This window comes from Conger conger, chromosome 5 (assembly GCF_963514075.1).
Source record: "Conger conger chromosome 5, fConCon1.1, whole genome shotgun sequence".
Taxonomy (NCBI): domain Eukaryota; kingdom Metazoa; phylum Chordata; class Actinopteri; order Anguilliformes; family Congridae; genus Conger; species Conger conger.
Window position 1 is genome coordinate 27,428,950 of NC_083764.1, and position 15,750 is coordinate 27,444,699.

General features: G+C 42.9%; 1 protein-coding gene across 1 annotated transcript in view; it reads right to left on the minus strand.

The window, feature by feature from the left end:
* LOC133128076 (neurexin-3a-like) overlaps positions 1 to 15,750 on the minus strand; it is a 396,336-nt gene that overhangs the window by 62,077 nt on the left and 318,509 nt on the right. Inside the window, exon 19 of the mRNA XM_061241322.1 lies at positions 8,279 to 8,450. Within this exon, the coding sequence (XP_061097306.1) occupies positions 8,279 to 8,450 (172 nt within the window). The remainder of the gene's footprint in view (positions 1 to 8,278; positions 8,451 to 15,750) is intronic.

The window sequence follows — 15,750 nt, forward strand, 5'->3', positions numbered from 1 at the left end:
ACAGGGTTCTTTAGCATTTTTTCTGAAACAAGCGTGGTCCCTCCTGATTTGCTTGCCACGGCCACCTTTCTATTTCCACATGGTCACAAGCAGCAAATGTTCAGTCATAGTTGTATTACTGATACTATTCATATTTTACAATACATTTTTGTACATTTATAAATAAGACAGTAGGCCTACACCATTGTGGGAATATACCAGATCAAAATATAAAAATTATGCTTGCATGAACACATAACAATCAGTTTCAGATTTTTTTTTTTTAACTAAAAAGCTTTGGTTCAAATATGTCTGCCCCAAGGGAACTGATCTATTAAGATGGACTCCAGAAGATGGCCTCTTACAGTCGATGAGACCCACTTAGTCAGACACTTCATTATGAAGCTGAGGCAGATAATTCGATGAATCACCTGTCCTGTCCTCTTCAATTCAATTTTATTTGTGTCACGCTTTTTACAGAAGACTGTCACAAAGTCGCTTTACAGAGTAAGGAGAAGGGCAAAAAAAGTGGCAAACACCAGGCCTGAAGCCCCAAATAGCAAGCACATGAGGTACCCCCCCACCCCAAATTCCCCAGTAGGGAGAAAAACCCTCAACCCTTTGGGAAAAAGGACAAGAAAAGTAACCACCATCGCCCTCCCCAGCTCCCCGTTTGTGTGGCACGTCATTAAAGGGACACGTTCACTCAGTCCCCGTGCCCTTCCCCTTCAACACAAAGGCAGGCTTTGGAGCTTCGCAGCTGAATTAAGGAAACTGAAAGAAATGCCTTCCTGTGTTAATTAGGCAATGAAAGGTAGGTGGCGGACAAGGAGACATCCGTCCAGATCAGCCGAATTGGAAAGTAATCATCGATGCGTCGTTCAACATCCTGCGCATGGGCAGGACGGGGGAAGCTTTGATCGGCCTGCTCAATGTGACGCATTTTTACCCTTTGTTCGGAAAGGGGGATAGCTCGCAGTGACAGAGCTCGGGTATTGATTCTCGATAATCCCGCCTCATTTATAACGGCTCCTATAAATAAACGTGTGTTGCCATGGGACTGGGAAGAGCTCACCCTCAATCTCTGCAGCTAATCTCTTTTTCTAAGAATAGACAAAGGCTGGAAATGACGGTGTTTTTAAAGGATTAGGAACTCATTGGACAAGCTTCCCAAGGCTTTTCCCACATTTTTCCACAGACACCTCTAGCGTCAAGTAACTCATTTTCTCACCCAAGCTCCTTCTAGCTCTTTCTCTTTCTCTCTGATTCTATTTCTCTCTCTCTTCCTCTCTCTCTTATCACTTCTCACCTCTCCTCCACCTTTTTTATCCCTCTCTCGGTGACTCTCCTTGTCTTCTCCACCATCTTCCCCCTAACTCGATCTCCTCTTCTCTCTCATTCTGTTTCTCTCTCAGTTTCCCACTCTATCACTTCTCGTTTCTCCACTTCTTTCTTTTTTCTCCCTCTCTCGGTGACTCTCCCTCTCTCTCCCCCTCTAACTGTACCTCCCCTCCTCTCTTTCTCTCTCCCTCTTCCACTCTCTCCATCACTTCTCATCTCTCCACCTCTTTCCTTTTTTTCTCCCTCTCTAGGTGACTCTCCCTCCCTTTTCCAAAGAACTGCTACTAAAGCCAGTCCAATCACCTTCAGCTAAGGCACTCAGAGGACCTACGTGCAGAACACAGCCCCTCTCAAAAAGTAAAAGCTTTTGGGTATTGGTTTGCTCTTAGCTGCAAGGTCCAAAGTCAGTAAAACCATTTTCACACATAGATTTCACTTTGGGGAAGTCTAACCGGTCCACTCAAACATTACAAGCATCCCGTAAAATGCACCAATAAGGACAATGCTTTCTCACGCTTGTAAAATGCCCCTGGCAGGTAAATATTTTGAGCACAATGGGTCCGATACCTAAGCAGCACTAGGGATTTTGGCCAACTTCAGCCGAGCAAAATTCCAAAAATTTGGAATGCTAGTCAGCGGTGTGTACACTTCACCTCAAATAGCCTTTCCTAACACGTTCCAAAGTGCATTGTGGGCTATCCCTAGAGCTGTATGGAGTCTGGCAGCAAGGCAGAGGCACAGTGACGTGAGCGGATGCTCCTCCAGATATGAGGATATATCTAAAAATATGGCAGTTAGCTAAAGAAAATGAATACTTTAAAATATTGATGCTGCTCTGAAACATGGGACACATTTCAAGGGGTTGCCTGGACCGTCTCAAGAAACACTTCTTGTTTCATCAGCGTAGGAGTCAATATCCTACTGCGCCTTGGCTGTCTCTTTCACAGCCTGCCACTAACCCCCCTCACCAGAGCCTGCCAGAACTGGTCAAAGTCAAACAGACTGCTGTGTGGTTAATGTGTCCCCTAGTTGAAAGCCTAAGATCCAGATACCATTTTTACTTGGTTGTAATGCCTTGTTGCTACCACCGATTAAGTGTGTGACTGTAAGGTACATGACTGGGTCGGTGGTTCGATCCCCGGTGTAGCCACAATAAGATCCGCACAGCTGTTGGGCTCTTGGGCAAGGCCCTTAACCCTGCAATGCTCCAGGGGAGGATTGTCTCCTGCTTAGTCTAAGCAGCTGTACATCGCTCTGGATAAGAGTGTCTGCAAAATGCCATTAATGTACAGTTAAATAGTCTTTTCAACCAAGTATCTTCTACAGCTTTTATGTCTGTATCTTTGTGATTAGTCATAATAAAATGACTACTTTAGGCACTTGTGTGATTTAAGTACCAGAAACGAGACAAGGTGGGCCACGCTGAAGCAAACAAGCGTACCGTTGTGATGTCATACTGTCACTGAAGTCCAAATGGCTTGTTTAAATGCATATTTTCTAAATACAGATTGCATGGATTTATTTGGGGACTGTGCGCTGTTTTTATAACACCTTCAACTCATAATCCACATAGCAAGTGAAATGTAATTTTCCACAACACGAGACCTTTAAGAGTCTTGCCTGCTATCAGCTATGTGCTTAACTTCATGGATTTAAAGAATTCTCAGCAAATTCCATGGGGAAAATTAGATAACCCCCACCCCCCAAAAGTTACATTTATCAAGCTGAAGGTGACAAACGTTTAAATGGTATAAAAATGCTCAAATACATATTTATGTACAGAAACTATTTATCTCCTGCTAGCCTGCAGAAAATATACACCAATAGTTCCCCCAAATGGGATACGATTCCTCGTTCGTCCATCTATTTCTGTGTTGTGATGAAATTCAATCTTTCTGCAGTGATCTGATGCATTCTCAGCAGAAAGTTACAAATGCCAGTCGGCTGGCCTACATTTCTCAAACAAGGATTCAGAAATGAGGAATGTAGGAATTGACAGGGGGGCAGGGTTTTTTTTAACAAACTTGTCTGAATTACGAGGTCTCTCGTGTCTCTTCTGTCTCCTTGCGTGTATCAGTTTATGCGAACAATTCCCCCCTGAGGTCGGGATGCCATTCCAATTAGCTGAGGCTTGTGGGGGAGTGAGTTCAATCCAATGCTATCCCGCATTGTCCTTATCTTCGGATAACCACTTCAAGTCAGCTCTGCTATTTGTTTTGCTCATTTCAGTGGGTGCTGAATTTGTGATGATGTGCAACTTGAATATGATAAAAAAAACTTACATAACTCAAAGTTACTCAAAGTTAAGTAGAAATCAGCACAGCTGTTACATTATTGGAGCAGCCTCCAAGGAAAAGCATAAATGTAAAAGCAACAGCACCACCAACTCAGTGTAATCTCTTGCACAGGACCCGAGAGAGGCATTCAAATCAACTTTCACTGCTTCCGGAAACTTCTTCTTTCTGCTAAGTTGTGGGGTGTGGATACTGCTGTTATTGTACTGTACAGTGAGGTCCATAAGTATTTGGACAGTGACACAATTGAAAAATTCTGGAATTCCTACACGGTTCACTCAATATGGAGGCAAATACCATCAAATTAAAGTTGATTAAAGACTGTCATATGGAGTGAACCATGAAGAATTATAGTCCTTTTATAGTCCTGTCCAAATACCTATGGACCTGACTGTATGTTTGAAAGATTTTTGTGCAAGGCAATGGCAATATCCCCTCATGGCTGTCCACTCACGCCTACGAAATCCCTGCTGAGAAAGGTTCAGGAGAGTTCAACTTGAAGCTGTGCTGTAAGAAAAAATAGGCTATGTCTCACTGTGACCAAAACCATGAAACGCCTCACTTCCTTTCTCTACCCCTGAGGGACTGTAGGGCCCATTGCTGAGCTCTGACTCACAACAAAAAGCCTGTACCACCCTCTGGCTATGCCCCTTCAAAAACCATTCCAAAAACACAGCTCTTTATTTTCCAAACATCCGGCTAGTGCCGGCTCCTCATGTATTATGCACCAGGGAAACAAAGGAGGATCCTGGGTGCGCCCGGATATGACCAGGACCGCAGCACCACGAAGTACGGCCGTGAGATCCGAGAAATTGACTATGGTATCGCATAAAAATGGATGGGTTCATTCAGCAAGGTAGCACTTAGTCATTGCTCACTAGCAACCCCTGGTTCTTTGGGTGAACTACTGTACAAGCAACCTGCATTGACAGCATCGAGATATGTAAGAACTGAAGCCAGCTTCCAATTACCAGTTCCGTGGATTCCTAAGGGAGCTGTTCAATTCCACATGAAGCCAGTTCATGGACGCTGCCATGTTTGACTGTGGGGATTTTTAGGCACCAGAGCATGCACAATGGGGCTTTTTTATGCACACTGAGTACCTAAATGTGAAAGGATGAATAGGAATGAAAATACTCTCATATTGTCTTATGTGCAGTCCCTGGAAAGCAATTTGTTCACTGTAATGAAATGTTATCATATAAAAGTACAGAACAGTGTTATTTCACCAGGGGAAATTCATCATTTTGAATGGACTTGGGGAGATTTTGGACACCAGACCAGCGGCTTCGTAAACCGCAATACCTCCGCTAACCACTGTGCAAGCTTCTGGGGGAATGTCAATTGATTACATTACATTACAGTTGATTAGACTAAGCAGGGGCCAATCCCCCCTGGAGCAATGTGGGGTTAAGGGCCTTGCTCAAGCTGCACTGATCTTACTGCTACACTGGGTCAAACACCTTAGCCACTAGGCCATAAGATGCTCCAATCCCTGATCCTCTGATTGGCAGCCCCTGTATGGCTCAATTAGAGAACTGGTGGTTCTACCATACTAACCATTTCACTGCCAATCACACTACTTTGCGGTGCTTCATTGATGCGCATAGACTAGTGTATCTAGTAGCCATGAAGTCAGCAGAGGTTATTGGGTTGATCCCCTGCAGGTATGACATCAGCGCTTTGGCAGAAACTTCTCCTGACATGACTCAAACAGAAACCACAGGCTCTGCAAGCTCCGTACCGCTGTGTCACACAGTGTCAGACATGGTTTAGACATGGTTCAAGTTCAGCCAGGGGAACCATGGCTGAACCTGTAATTACAAACCATCTGACACTTGAAGATGGAGGACTGGACCAATCATTGTCAAATTATCGATGTTGAAAATCTACAAATGAACCTTCGGCATGAGTAAATCCGACCTGGGTCAAATACGTAATCCGGCGTATTGGAACCTATGAAATACTTTTAAAAGTGGAAACCCTGCCTTCTGGTCCTCCTGGTTGGCTGACCGAGAAGAATAAGAAGAAACTTGTACAATCAGAACTCAAATCAACTCCAACAAACAAGAATGAGAATATTTTCCTCAGTATTTTATTTGCATCTAAAATGCAAACCTTCAAAGATAATTTACATAATGGCTCTTCAAAGAAGGCAATTAAAGTTGTTTTGGGTTGTCTCTCTAACATCCAGTGAGTTATACACCATACACCCAGCTGCGAGACCTGTTTTTATGTATTGCTGATATTCTTGAATAAAGTCCATCCCAGTTTCACAAGGCACTGCCAGGTCCAGCTGGTACAGTAGCTGGTTGTCAATTATCATGTTCACAGCAGAATACAGGCATAACAGTGAGCCAAGGGTGAAGACGGGGTGCAGAAAAAGCTGTTTTGCACTCATACACCATTTGGCTCTGTCAATCGTGTGAACTTATGTTCATTTCTGCAGTCTCTTTTATCACAGGACTGTTAAAGGCTCCCTACCGTACAACCAGAGGGAGAGACATGATGATGGAAGATTAAATGAGACACAGGTTCCCCCCTCCTACCTCATTGTTCCTGTATGCTGGAAAAAAGGGAAGGCTAGTGGGCCAAGGTGGGGGGCAGATGGGTGGGTGCATGGACTGCTGCCATCTGAACCTATGATATAGTTGCTCAATAGCGCCTTCAGAATCCAGGACTGCATGATTTCTGCCAGTCCGCAAAAAGCACTGAACCGCAGTGCCCCCCTCGGTCCTCAAAGGCACCGCTGTGTTTCTGGAAGTTTCCCTATGGGAGCAGCCAGGTCGCAGTTGGCATGGGGGCTCTTCGTTGGCTTGTGTCAGAAACGATTTCCCCTGTAGTGCTGGAAGCTTGGCTGAGCAGGTGAGCATTAGATCAAAAGAGAGCAGAAAGCAAGGAGCTAGGGAGGGAGGGGAGGTTGAGCGAGCTGCCACTCTCCGGGAGTCTTCCAGGTGTTATGGGGGAGGGGGGATGTTCTGCACACAGCTTGTGGGTTTCACTCAGGCTGAAATTTGGGGCTCCACTCCCCCTCTATAGAGACTTATGTATTAAATACATAAAATAATATATTTTTTAGGTATTTGTCGTACTACATATTATGTACTATATATTATGGTCAAGCATATTAAGGCTCAGATCCAGAAGGTTTCTATAATAAATGCTATGCTTGCTTTTTTATCAAAGCCAGTGCTGCTACGCATAAGCATAAGCATAAGCAGTTTCCAAGAGATCATTGACAACGCCATTTGGACCACTCACCTTCTGCTAGGATGACAGTATATCTATTCCTGCTGCATTTACTCCAGACCTGGGTCGAATACGTAATTCAAATACTTTTCAAATACTTTTCTATGCTGGTCCAGTGTATTGGAACCTATGAAATACTGTCAAAAAGTGCAAACCCTGTCCATATTCTGGTCCTCTTGGTTAACCAATTGAACACAGAAAAGTATTTGAATTACGATTCCGTATTTGACACAGGTAAGCTACAGCATTGAGTGCAGCTGCACCTCCAGCACAGTGTATCTGGCCTCTCATTTCTGCTGGATTACTGCCTGCCTTGTCCCTCCGCAGCTCTGATCAATGTGGCCCACTTAGGCAGCCCCTCTCACCTATAACAAAGCAGGCTCACAATGACACAGAAGCAGAAAGCAGGTCACCTAAGTCCCCCTCCTCTTGAAATACAGCTCATTCACTGTCACAACCTCCTTCCCAAGCCTGAATCTTCCCAGGGGAGAACCTCACAGAGAGCGCACTGGTGCGGCCGTGCCCAGTCGGAACTTTCCGGAAACCGTCCTTCTCCTAGCCGGAGATGACTCGAGTATGATACAATGCTAATTCCACACTTCTGTCTTTCGTCCAATCAGCTAAAAGCACCATAAGAAACAGATGATGGCACCCCGGGCTTGCCCCGCTCTGCAGGAACAAACACGCAGACGGTGAGGCCGCCATTTGACAGCCTCATTGGTATTCCGCCACCTTTCCGCCGTCTTCTACCTGCTGCCCGCCAAAGCGCGGCCGACTGGTCTGTGCTAACCGAAAACGCAGCAGGTCCCCCCGGCGGGTGACTCGACGGCGTAAAGCGGCGGAGGCAAGCAGCCGCACAGCCCTGATGTTTTTCATTTCCCTCAAAGAGAACCAGATGTCCTCCCAGTAGCTTCCCCCCAAAAGACAATGACACAATGACACCCAGCACCCCCCCAGCACCCCCCCACGATCCCCCACCACCCCCTGCGGCTCGCAGAACAGGTGTCGCGGCCTGATTTGAATTCCGCTCGCCTGTACGATTTCAAAGGAATATTTGAGGAGGTGAGGGAAAAAAGGGACAGCATGTGTTGCCGTGATTGCTGGCTTAACACGGGCTTCGCTCTTTTTTTGTGCCTGTCGTTGGTCGCTGAACAAAGGAAGTTAATGTGAAAGGGCTCTGTTTATTAACCGTTAGCATCTGTTTGTGCTTAAGCGAAGAGAGGCACTTTATTGCTTGAAGTGGCAGTAATGCGCTGTGGAGGATAGAAACACCAAGCCAATTGGACACAACAGTCCCATTGTTTTTCTGCCAGCGGTTGAAAAAAAAGCAGGTGCTGTCCAGCCGGCTTGGCACTGTCCGCCTCATGTCCACGCTAAACTCCGATAGGTCCGAAGATGAGAGGGCGGGGCATTACCTGTGGGGAAGTGCTCATTGATTGGCCAGTTGTCCACCTGCAGCGTGGCGTTACCCCCGTTCCTGGTGAAGCGCACCACGTGGTACTTCCCGTCGTTCACAGGGGTAGAGGTTTCACGGACACTGATATCCACTGTGCCGATATTAAAGGTGACGGCAACCTTGCCTTCTTCCTACAAACAAACAACAACAAAAAAACAAGGCATGTTTGAAAAGGGATGGCCATTTTTCCATGGGTACTGTGGAAAACCTAGACGTGCAATCTTAAGAAGAGTTCAGGGAAGCAGACAGGGGTGAAAACAGGATATCCAGATAAACAAGGCGGAATGCCACAAGGGCAAGGACACAGGAATAAGGGCTAGGGAACAAGGGCTCGGGAACACGGTGGCTAGAACTGGGGGACGGGAGAAAAGGGCTCGGGACTCAGACACAGGACAAGACGAACTAGCCAGGTGCAGCTGAAAAGGACAGGTATAAATACACAGGGAATGAGACAAACTAGGTGGGGCATGGGAGTGAGGGCGGTCTAACAACTGAACATCAGGTGAGACACATGAAAGGGTAATAGCACAATAACGAGGGGGAAAAGAAAACGCGGACTGGATTCACAAAGACACACATGTAATATAAACGGCTCCGGACAAGGGAGTAGACAATGGCAGAGAATCAGGAGATGCACAGATAAGGAGAGACAGGTGCGAATACTTCGCTGAAACTAAGCAAGTAATCAGTGATACAATAGGGAGGCAGAGTTACAGAACAGAATTGAAACTGGAGATGCGTTAGTAAGTTAGTTAAGTGATTTAAATTACAAATACCCAAAACTAGTGAATGTTAGTTTGTTAGTTTGACAAACATATTAGTGTGTTAGTATAATTAGTACTGTACAAATTCTATGTTAGTTGGAATTAGTATATTAGTGCTATATACAAATATGAAATGGAGAGAAAGCAGGAAGTAAGGAATGTAAGATTGGAAGGAATGAAAATAAACAGAACACCAGACATGAATATGAAAAATAATAAATTACAAGAATAACAATAATAAACAATGATAAACTAACAGACAGAACACAGGAACATAACAAATTAATGGTGGAAAAAATGTATACAGTAAATTACATGAAATAAACATTGGCTTCAGATGGAGTTATTTAGTACTGTCATGTCAGGAGCTGCAGCACAAAAGAATCAATGAAAGATAAATGTACCAAAAACATTAAAATTTAGTTATGACCTGCTGCAAAAGACTTAACAACATAATTAAACTGTTGACTAATGAAATAATAGTCAGAGGCATGACATCATGTGACTGCTCACTAACCCAGGGAATGTCATCCCTTGGCCTAATTGGATTTCTTCTATCACATTTATCGTTGCAAAAACGTGAAGCCTAGTTATGAAGTCTTGATGGATCTTTTAGTAAAGCATTCAGCAAATCCATTGAGGATCACGTCAATGAATTATTACATTAAGATTATATTACAAAATATGATACAAATTATGATATTTAGATACTACCAGCATGATATACAAATATAACAGAACCACTTTCAAATAATCAGTATCTGAAACAAGCATGAACTGCAAAATATTCCAATAAAATATGACAGGGCAAGAAATGATGATATTAAGATGCTACCAGCATGATGTACAAAGTACTAACAGAGTCACTTTCAGATAATCAGTATCTGAAACAAGCAAGAACTGCAAAACATTCCAATAAATTATGACAAGGCAAGATGGAGTGAGCTTCCTCCAAGACAACACTCAATTAGCCTTAATGGCGTTCAATTGGTTTCCAAGCTCGGAAGTCAAAGTAGTTGAACACCACTGCCATGTTGGGTGGAGAGGAAAGACAAACGGTTATCTGCCAGGAATCCTCATCAAAGAACATAAGCCTTGTAAGACAAAAGCAAAAAAAGAAGAGAAATCTTTGCACATTATTAATTTATGATTAGTATTCTGTTCGCTGACTTACCGACTTAAGCAAATAGAGCATATTTTTATTCCATTCACAACCATGGAGCTGGGAGCAAGTGTTACACTGAGCCAAGGAAAGGGGCCCACAAAAGCACAGTGTTTGATAATGGTATGCATTGGATTTATTGTTGTTATGCAAAGCTTCTAAATCTTATTGGAAAAGTCTGGCTAAGGTCACAGCTCACAATTCTATAAAAGCTGCTCGCCTATCTTCATGGGGGAGGTTATTAAATGGTCTGAGAAGAAAAGAGGCATGGACTCCTCTTCCCCTTGAAGACACAATGTACCTCACTGGAAACAACACCAATATACATGAAGATATTACAAGTCTGAAGGACTATGTTATATCGTAATCTGGAAACAACACCAATATAGATAAAGATATTACAAGTTTGAAGGAATATGTTATATCGTAATCTGCATTTAAGTGCACTTTCTTTAAAAGTTTGTGTTAATTATGTCGACTGCACACACACAGAACACAGCCTGAACTCAATCAGAATTTGCCCCTTATTATGAACAACACCAATATATGGGTCCATGAAGATATTACAAATTCGAAGGAATATGTTATGCCTTAATCTGGAAAAATATCAACACATTTATGTGTACCTGCTTTAAAAGTTTGTATTAATTATGCATACTGCACTTGCAGGGAACACAGCCTGAACTCAATCAAAATTCGCCCCTTATCTCTGACTCTTAAGTAAATGCAAATGTAGGTTTTCTTCTTTGCAGTCATTTATTTAGCAAATCACCTAAATTAATTTGTGAAGATAAAAATGAAAGCCCGCATATAGTTGTGAATTTGATTTTTGGATAAATGACGGTTAAATCCATTAATCTGTTAATTGCGACTTTTCAGTGCTGAACCCTTGTTGGAGGCCAGGGTCGGTTGTGGCAGAGTCTCTCTGCCTGTTTGCGCGACGTGCCAAGGCACCATCGATCAGAAAGAGGTGCGACACCCTCTTGAGGCACATTAGCAGAAACCCTTATATAAGCATCTATTACTGTCCATAATGTTGCTAAAATAAGTCTCTCCATAGCAGAACTATCGTTATCCCCCGCCTGGCTTGCATTCCAAATACTTTTCGACGCTTGTCTGGTGTATTGGAACCTTTCATTCACCATCCGTTACTGCTGAATGCATGAGTTAAAATGGAACATTTCAGGACTCTCAAAAGGAGGGGATCTACTGAGTATTAATCGTGACCTTGGAATTATAAGATTCTATCTGCGTTCTGAGTGGTTTTGAGACATTGAGTTTCAAAGATAACAAAGTGAATTGGTTGTATTTTGTTTAAAAGGTTGTGCAGTATTATAACTGCTCACAAGGGTCTGAGTAATTGGAAACTATACTGGGAAGCATGCCGCAAATAACCCGTCCTTAATAATAAGAATAATTTGTTACTTAGCTGAAACTTTTCTCCAAGGTGTCTTACAGTTAATTAGACTAAGCAGGGAACAATCAAGGGCCCAACAGCTGTACAGATCTTATTGTGGGGTCCCAGTCATGTATCTTAGCCACTAGGCTATAGGCTGCACCAAGCTCTAATATGGTTCCTACTTCCTACATAAATAAACTGACAAGCTCTTGAGGGCGTTTAGTTTACACGTGGCCCATTGAACCATGCCATCGCATCCTCATCTGTGCAGATCACTGTTGGTCTGTTTCAGTGAAATTTAGGCCCATGACACAAGCAATTTAGTTTTCACACTAAGTCTATTGACACTCTGTCACCTTTTGAATGGGCTGTCTGTTATTTCCCCGAAAGGGAAACAAGCTAACACTCACCTATTTTCTTTCTTAATGCAGTTCATCCAAATATTGACTGCATGCAGTGCAGAAGCACCGAGATTTTGTAACTTTCCTTACCTTAGAGAGGTCCTTCTTTCCTAAGCATATAAATGATCAGTAACGCTTTATTTTACAGCCCATTAATTACCCAGTACTTACTGAGTAAGTACACAGCTACTTGTGTAATTATTAGGTAACTGCTTTGATTTCGGTGGTAAGTACTATGAAACAAAGACAGTAAGTACATTTCTAAGTACTATGTAAATATGTTTTACAGGCCATTTCATTACCTAATAACTACCTTGTACTTACCCAGTAAATACTGGCTAATTAATGGGCTGTAAAAAAGGGTTATCAAATTATCCTTAATATGGAATACTAGTGAGCTGAGGACACTTTGAGCTCAGACACATTCCAATACATGAGGTGTTTCAAAAGAATATGAGGAGGCATCCATATTTCATTGTTTAAAATGTGCCATTGTGGTCCTCAGCAGTGCAACTGCTTCAAGGCAGACACTGTCACAGTGATTTTGCAGAAATCAGAGCACAGTCCGTGCTATGGAACACTTGGGCGGAGATGAAAAAGGGAAGTTTTACGGTCCAGTCATAATGAAGATGTGCTGCACCAGACACTACATCTTGAAAAGAAAAACAAACAAAACAACATTGTTCCATGGGTTGCTTCAGGTTTTGCAAGTCTATTTCTTTGAGGGCTTCAGAAGTGCTGATATATGAATATGAAGAACCATATTTATTTAGATGCTGTGCTCTCATGACACGGCAGTCAGGAAATCACACAATTCCATGTCAATGGTGCTACTTAGCAGGAATCATTGGCTTAATGTGTCCAGTATAACAGTAACTAACAATCACATGGTCTGCCCACTAGACATTTGTGTGGTTACCAGATACAATTTTGAGCATTAGGGAAGGAGCGCAGGGGAAGGCGTTCATCCAGCGTCGATCAACATCACCCCCCCCCCACACCCCCTCACCGCCAACCAGCATCCACCGCCGGCTCGATTATTCCGTGTCCAGGGATGTGGGAAGTGATTGACATTTCCAATTACTTTTTATTAGCCAGTCGCTCACAAGGTGGGACAGGACTTCATTGTCTCTGATTTTCTCATTCGAAAATTGCTGTGCGGCGAGGGGAGAAAAAAAAAACAGACAAAACAACAACAAAAAAAAACCTGTTGTTTCTCTCGGGGAGATAACAGCAGCCCATTATTGGTACAATGACTAACATGAAAGAAAGGACAGGGCTCAGTCTTGGCCACAAACCAAACAGCCGGGGAGCACAGGCACCTGGTGCAGCCATTGCCTCCAAAAATCTCACTCATTTAACAGCACATCTGGAAATAAATCTTCATTTTCAATTGCAGGAGACATACCAATGACAAAATACATATACTTTACTTTTTTATATTGACTAATTCCAGCAGTTTTTCGGGAAAATAGCATGCATATATCATAATATATCATTTCATTTGTGCAATCATCGAGGAATTCATGCGTGATAATTTCCACCCACAAAATGGCATATTAGATTCAGTTGGCTACAGATGCCACAACAAGAGTGGAAACATACATAAATGAACCCCACTGGCCCATGACAGACGGGCGGGGCTGTGTATCAGCAGAAGCCACTGGCGGAAACATATGAGAAATAGCTTCCCAATCTTCCGTTCAGTCCAGATTTTTCCCAACTCTTATTAAATCCCCATTTCAATCTCAATGCTGGAAGTAATAGCACAGCCAGTTCAAATGATTTGCAGTTGAACCGGGCATTCACAACAGAAAGCAGCGCTGTGATTTAAAGCATACGGTAAATGCTACAGCACAAAGGAATATCATTTCACAACAAACCACTGGCAATGTGTTTAAAAATTTGGATGATGAACAAACATGAATATTTATGTGTGACACAAGACTATAATAGAAAATCAGAACAAGGTGTTCATACTTGTTCCATAGACCTCCTGGTATAGGATTAACCATGAACTCATATCTTTAGAATGTGCACTGTGCAGTTCACTTTGACTTTTCAAAAGCATAGGCACAAACAGAGAAGAAAAAAATATATAAAAATCAATCTGCTCTCGGTGCAATATCAACTTCCAAGAAAGGCACAAAAGCCAAAGAAATCAAGTATAGGGGAGATTAACTGAGGTGACATGAACTGCAATGGGGGGGGGGGGGGGGGGCGGGTGACCGCTCAGGCAGAGAAGTTCCGGTATCGAATTTATGACATTTTTATATAGATTACACCGGCGCTACAATATTTCACATCACTACACACCAACAGCTAAATTTAACTTTGTGGCTCGACCAAGCAAAATGGTGTAATAAGACCCGCATAGCTGCAAGAAACAGGATGGGAGAGACAAACAAGGTAAAACTCAACAGAAATATGAAATATGTAATACAGGGAAAAACTGCATGTGAAACCTCAGTGGAAATTCAGTTATCCATTCGCTTAGATGGTGAGACAGTAAGGCTGCTTTGAATAAAGTAAGCGATTGAGCAGCGATTGAGACACCAAATCAGTTTGAGGTCGGACAGTTTTGGGCTGAAGTCTATGCACTCCCGTAGATTCATTATAAAACTGAACCAGGTCCGTCTGTGTTCTGGCACAAGCCAGGCCAGGTCTGGTATCGACCTAACAGAGCAGACCTTTGTCTGCAGGAAGAACTAGCGTGTGACACGGTTATTACTTAAAGTCCTCCGGCTACAGGTCACACCGTCACAAGAAAGCCGGCATGCCTCTGCGCTTCCAACACTAAAATGCTTGCCTGAGGAGAAAAACCGCAACAACAAAACTCACTGTATGTCCTGTGTGCATAATTCAATAAAGAATAGCTCTCATACATCATTTGGGAGCTGACCTGAGCTCAGCAAAGACGATGTGAAAGGATGTTTTCGGAAATGCTGAAGACAGAAATGGAGTCCCAGAGTCCCACAACTCACACGGACACTGAGCAGCTCTTCGGCAAGAGCAGGAACCAAACAGCACTTTCCTTAATGGGTGATACCTGAAGCATATTACCGTCTTAAACCGCTGAACTCAAAGCCTTCACAAGAGGAAACCCTATGTGTTGGAGTAGGACCGGTGGTGATTGTTTTAGCTGTGTCTCGGAATGTTTTGGACTGGAGATATACATGAAGGAGATTGACTGGATAAACTTCACAGTTTGCTCAACATGACACAAATAACACTTCTCTTCACAATAATGAAGCGTGGTTTTATGAAATTGTTTTCATAATCAATACAAGGTTATTACTTTGTAGAACCTTTTTGTCTGCAGAAGCTGAACCAATAAGCATTCACACTAGGAAAGCCAACATATTGAAGCTTGACACTGGTGATAGCTGTGTCTCTGACAGTATTGGACTTTGCCCAGAAAAACTTCAGTTTGCTCTAAATTACACAAATAACACTACTCTTCACAAAAATATTATTACTTTATAGAACTGGGCTGCTCAAACCTGTTCCTGGAGATCTGCTTTCATGTAAGTTTTGACTTCAACCATAACAAAGGATTGGGTAGCCCTGAGAACCTCATTGTCTACAACAATTTTATGGACAGTGTACACTGGAAACTCCTATTTCTTTTCAAAAACAAAACTACATTTGAGTTAAGAATTCACACAAAGACTATTCACTATTTAGATGTTTGGGAGATGTCAG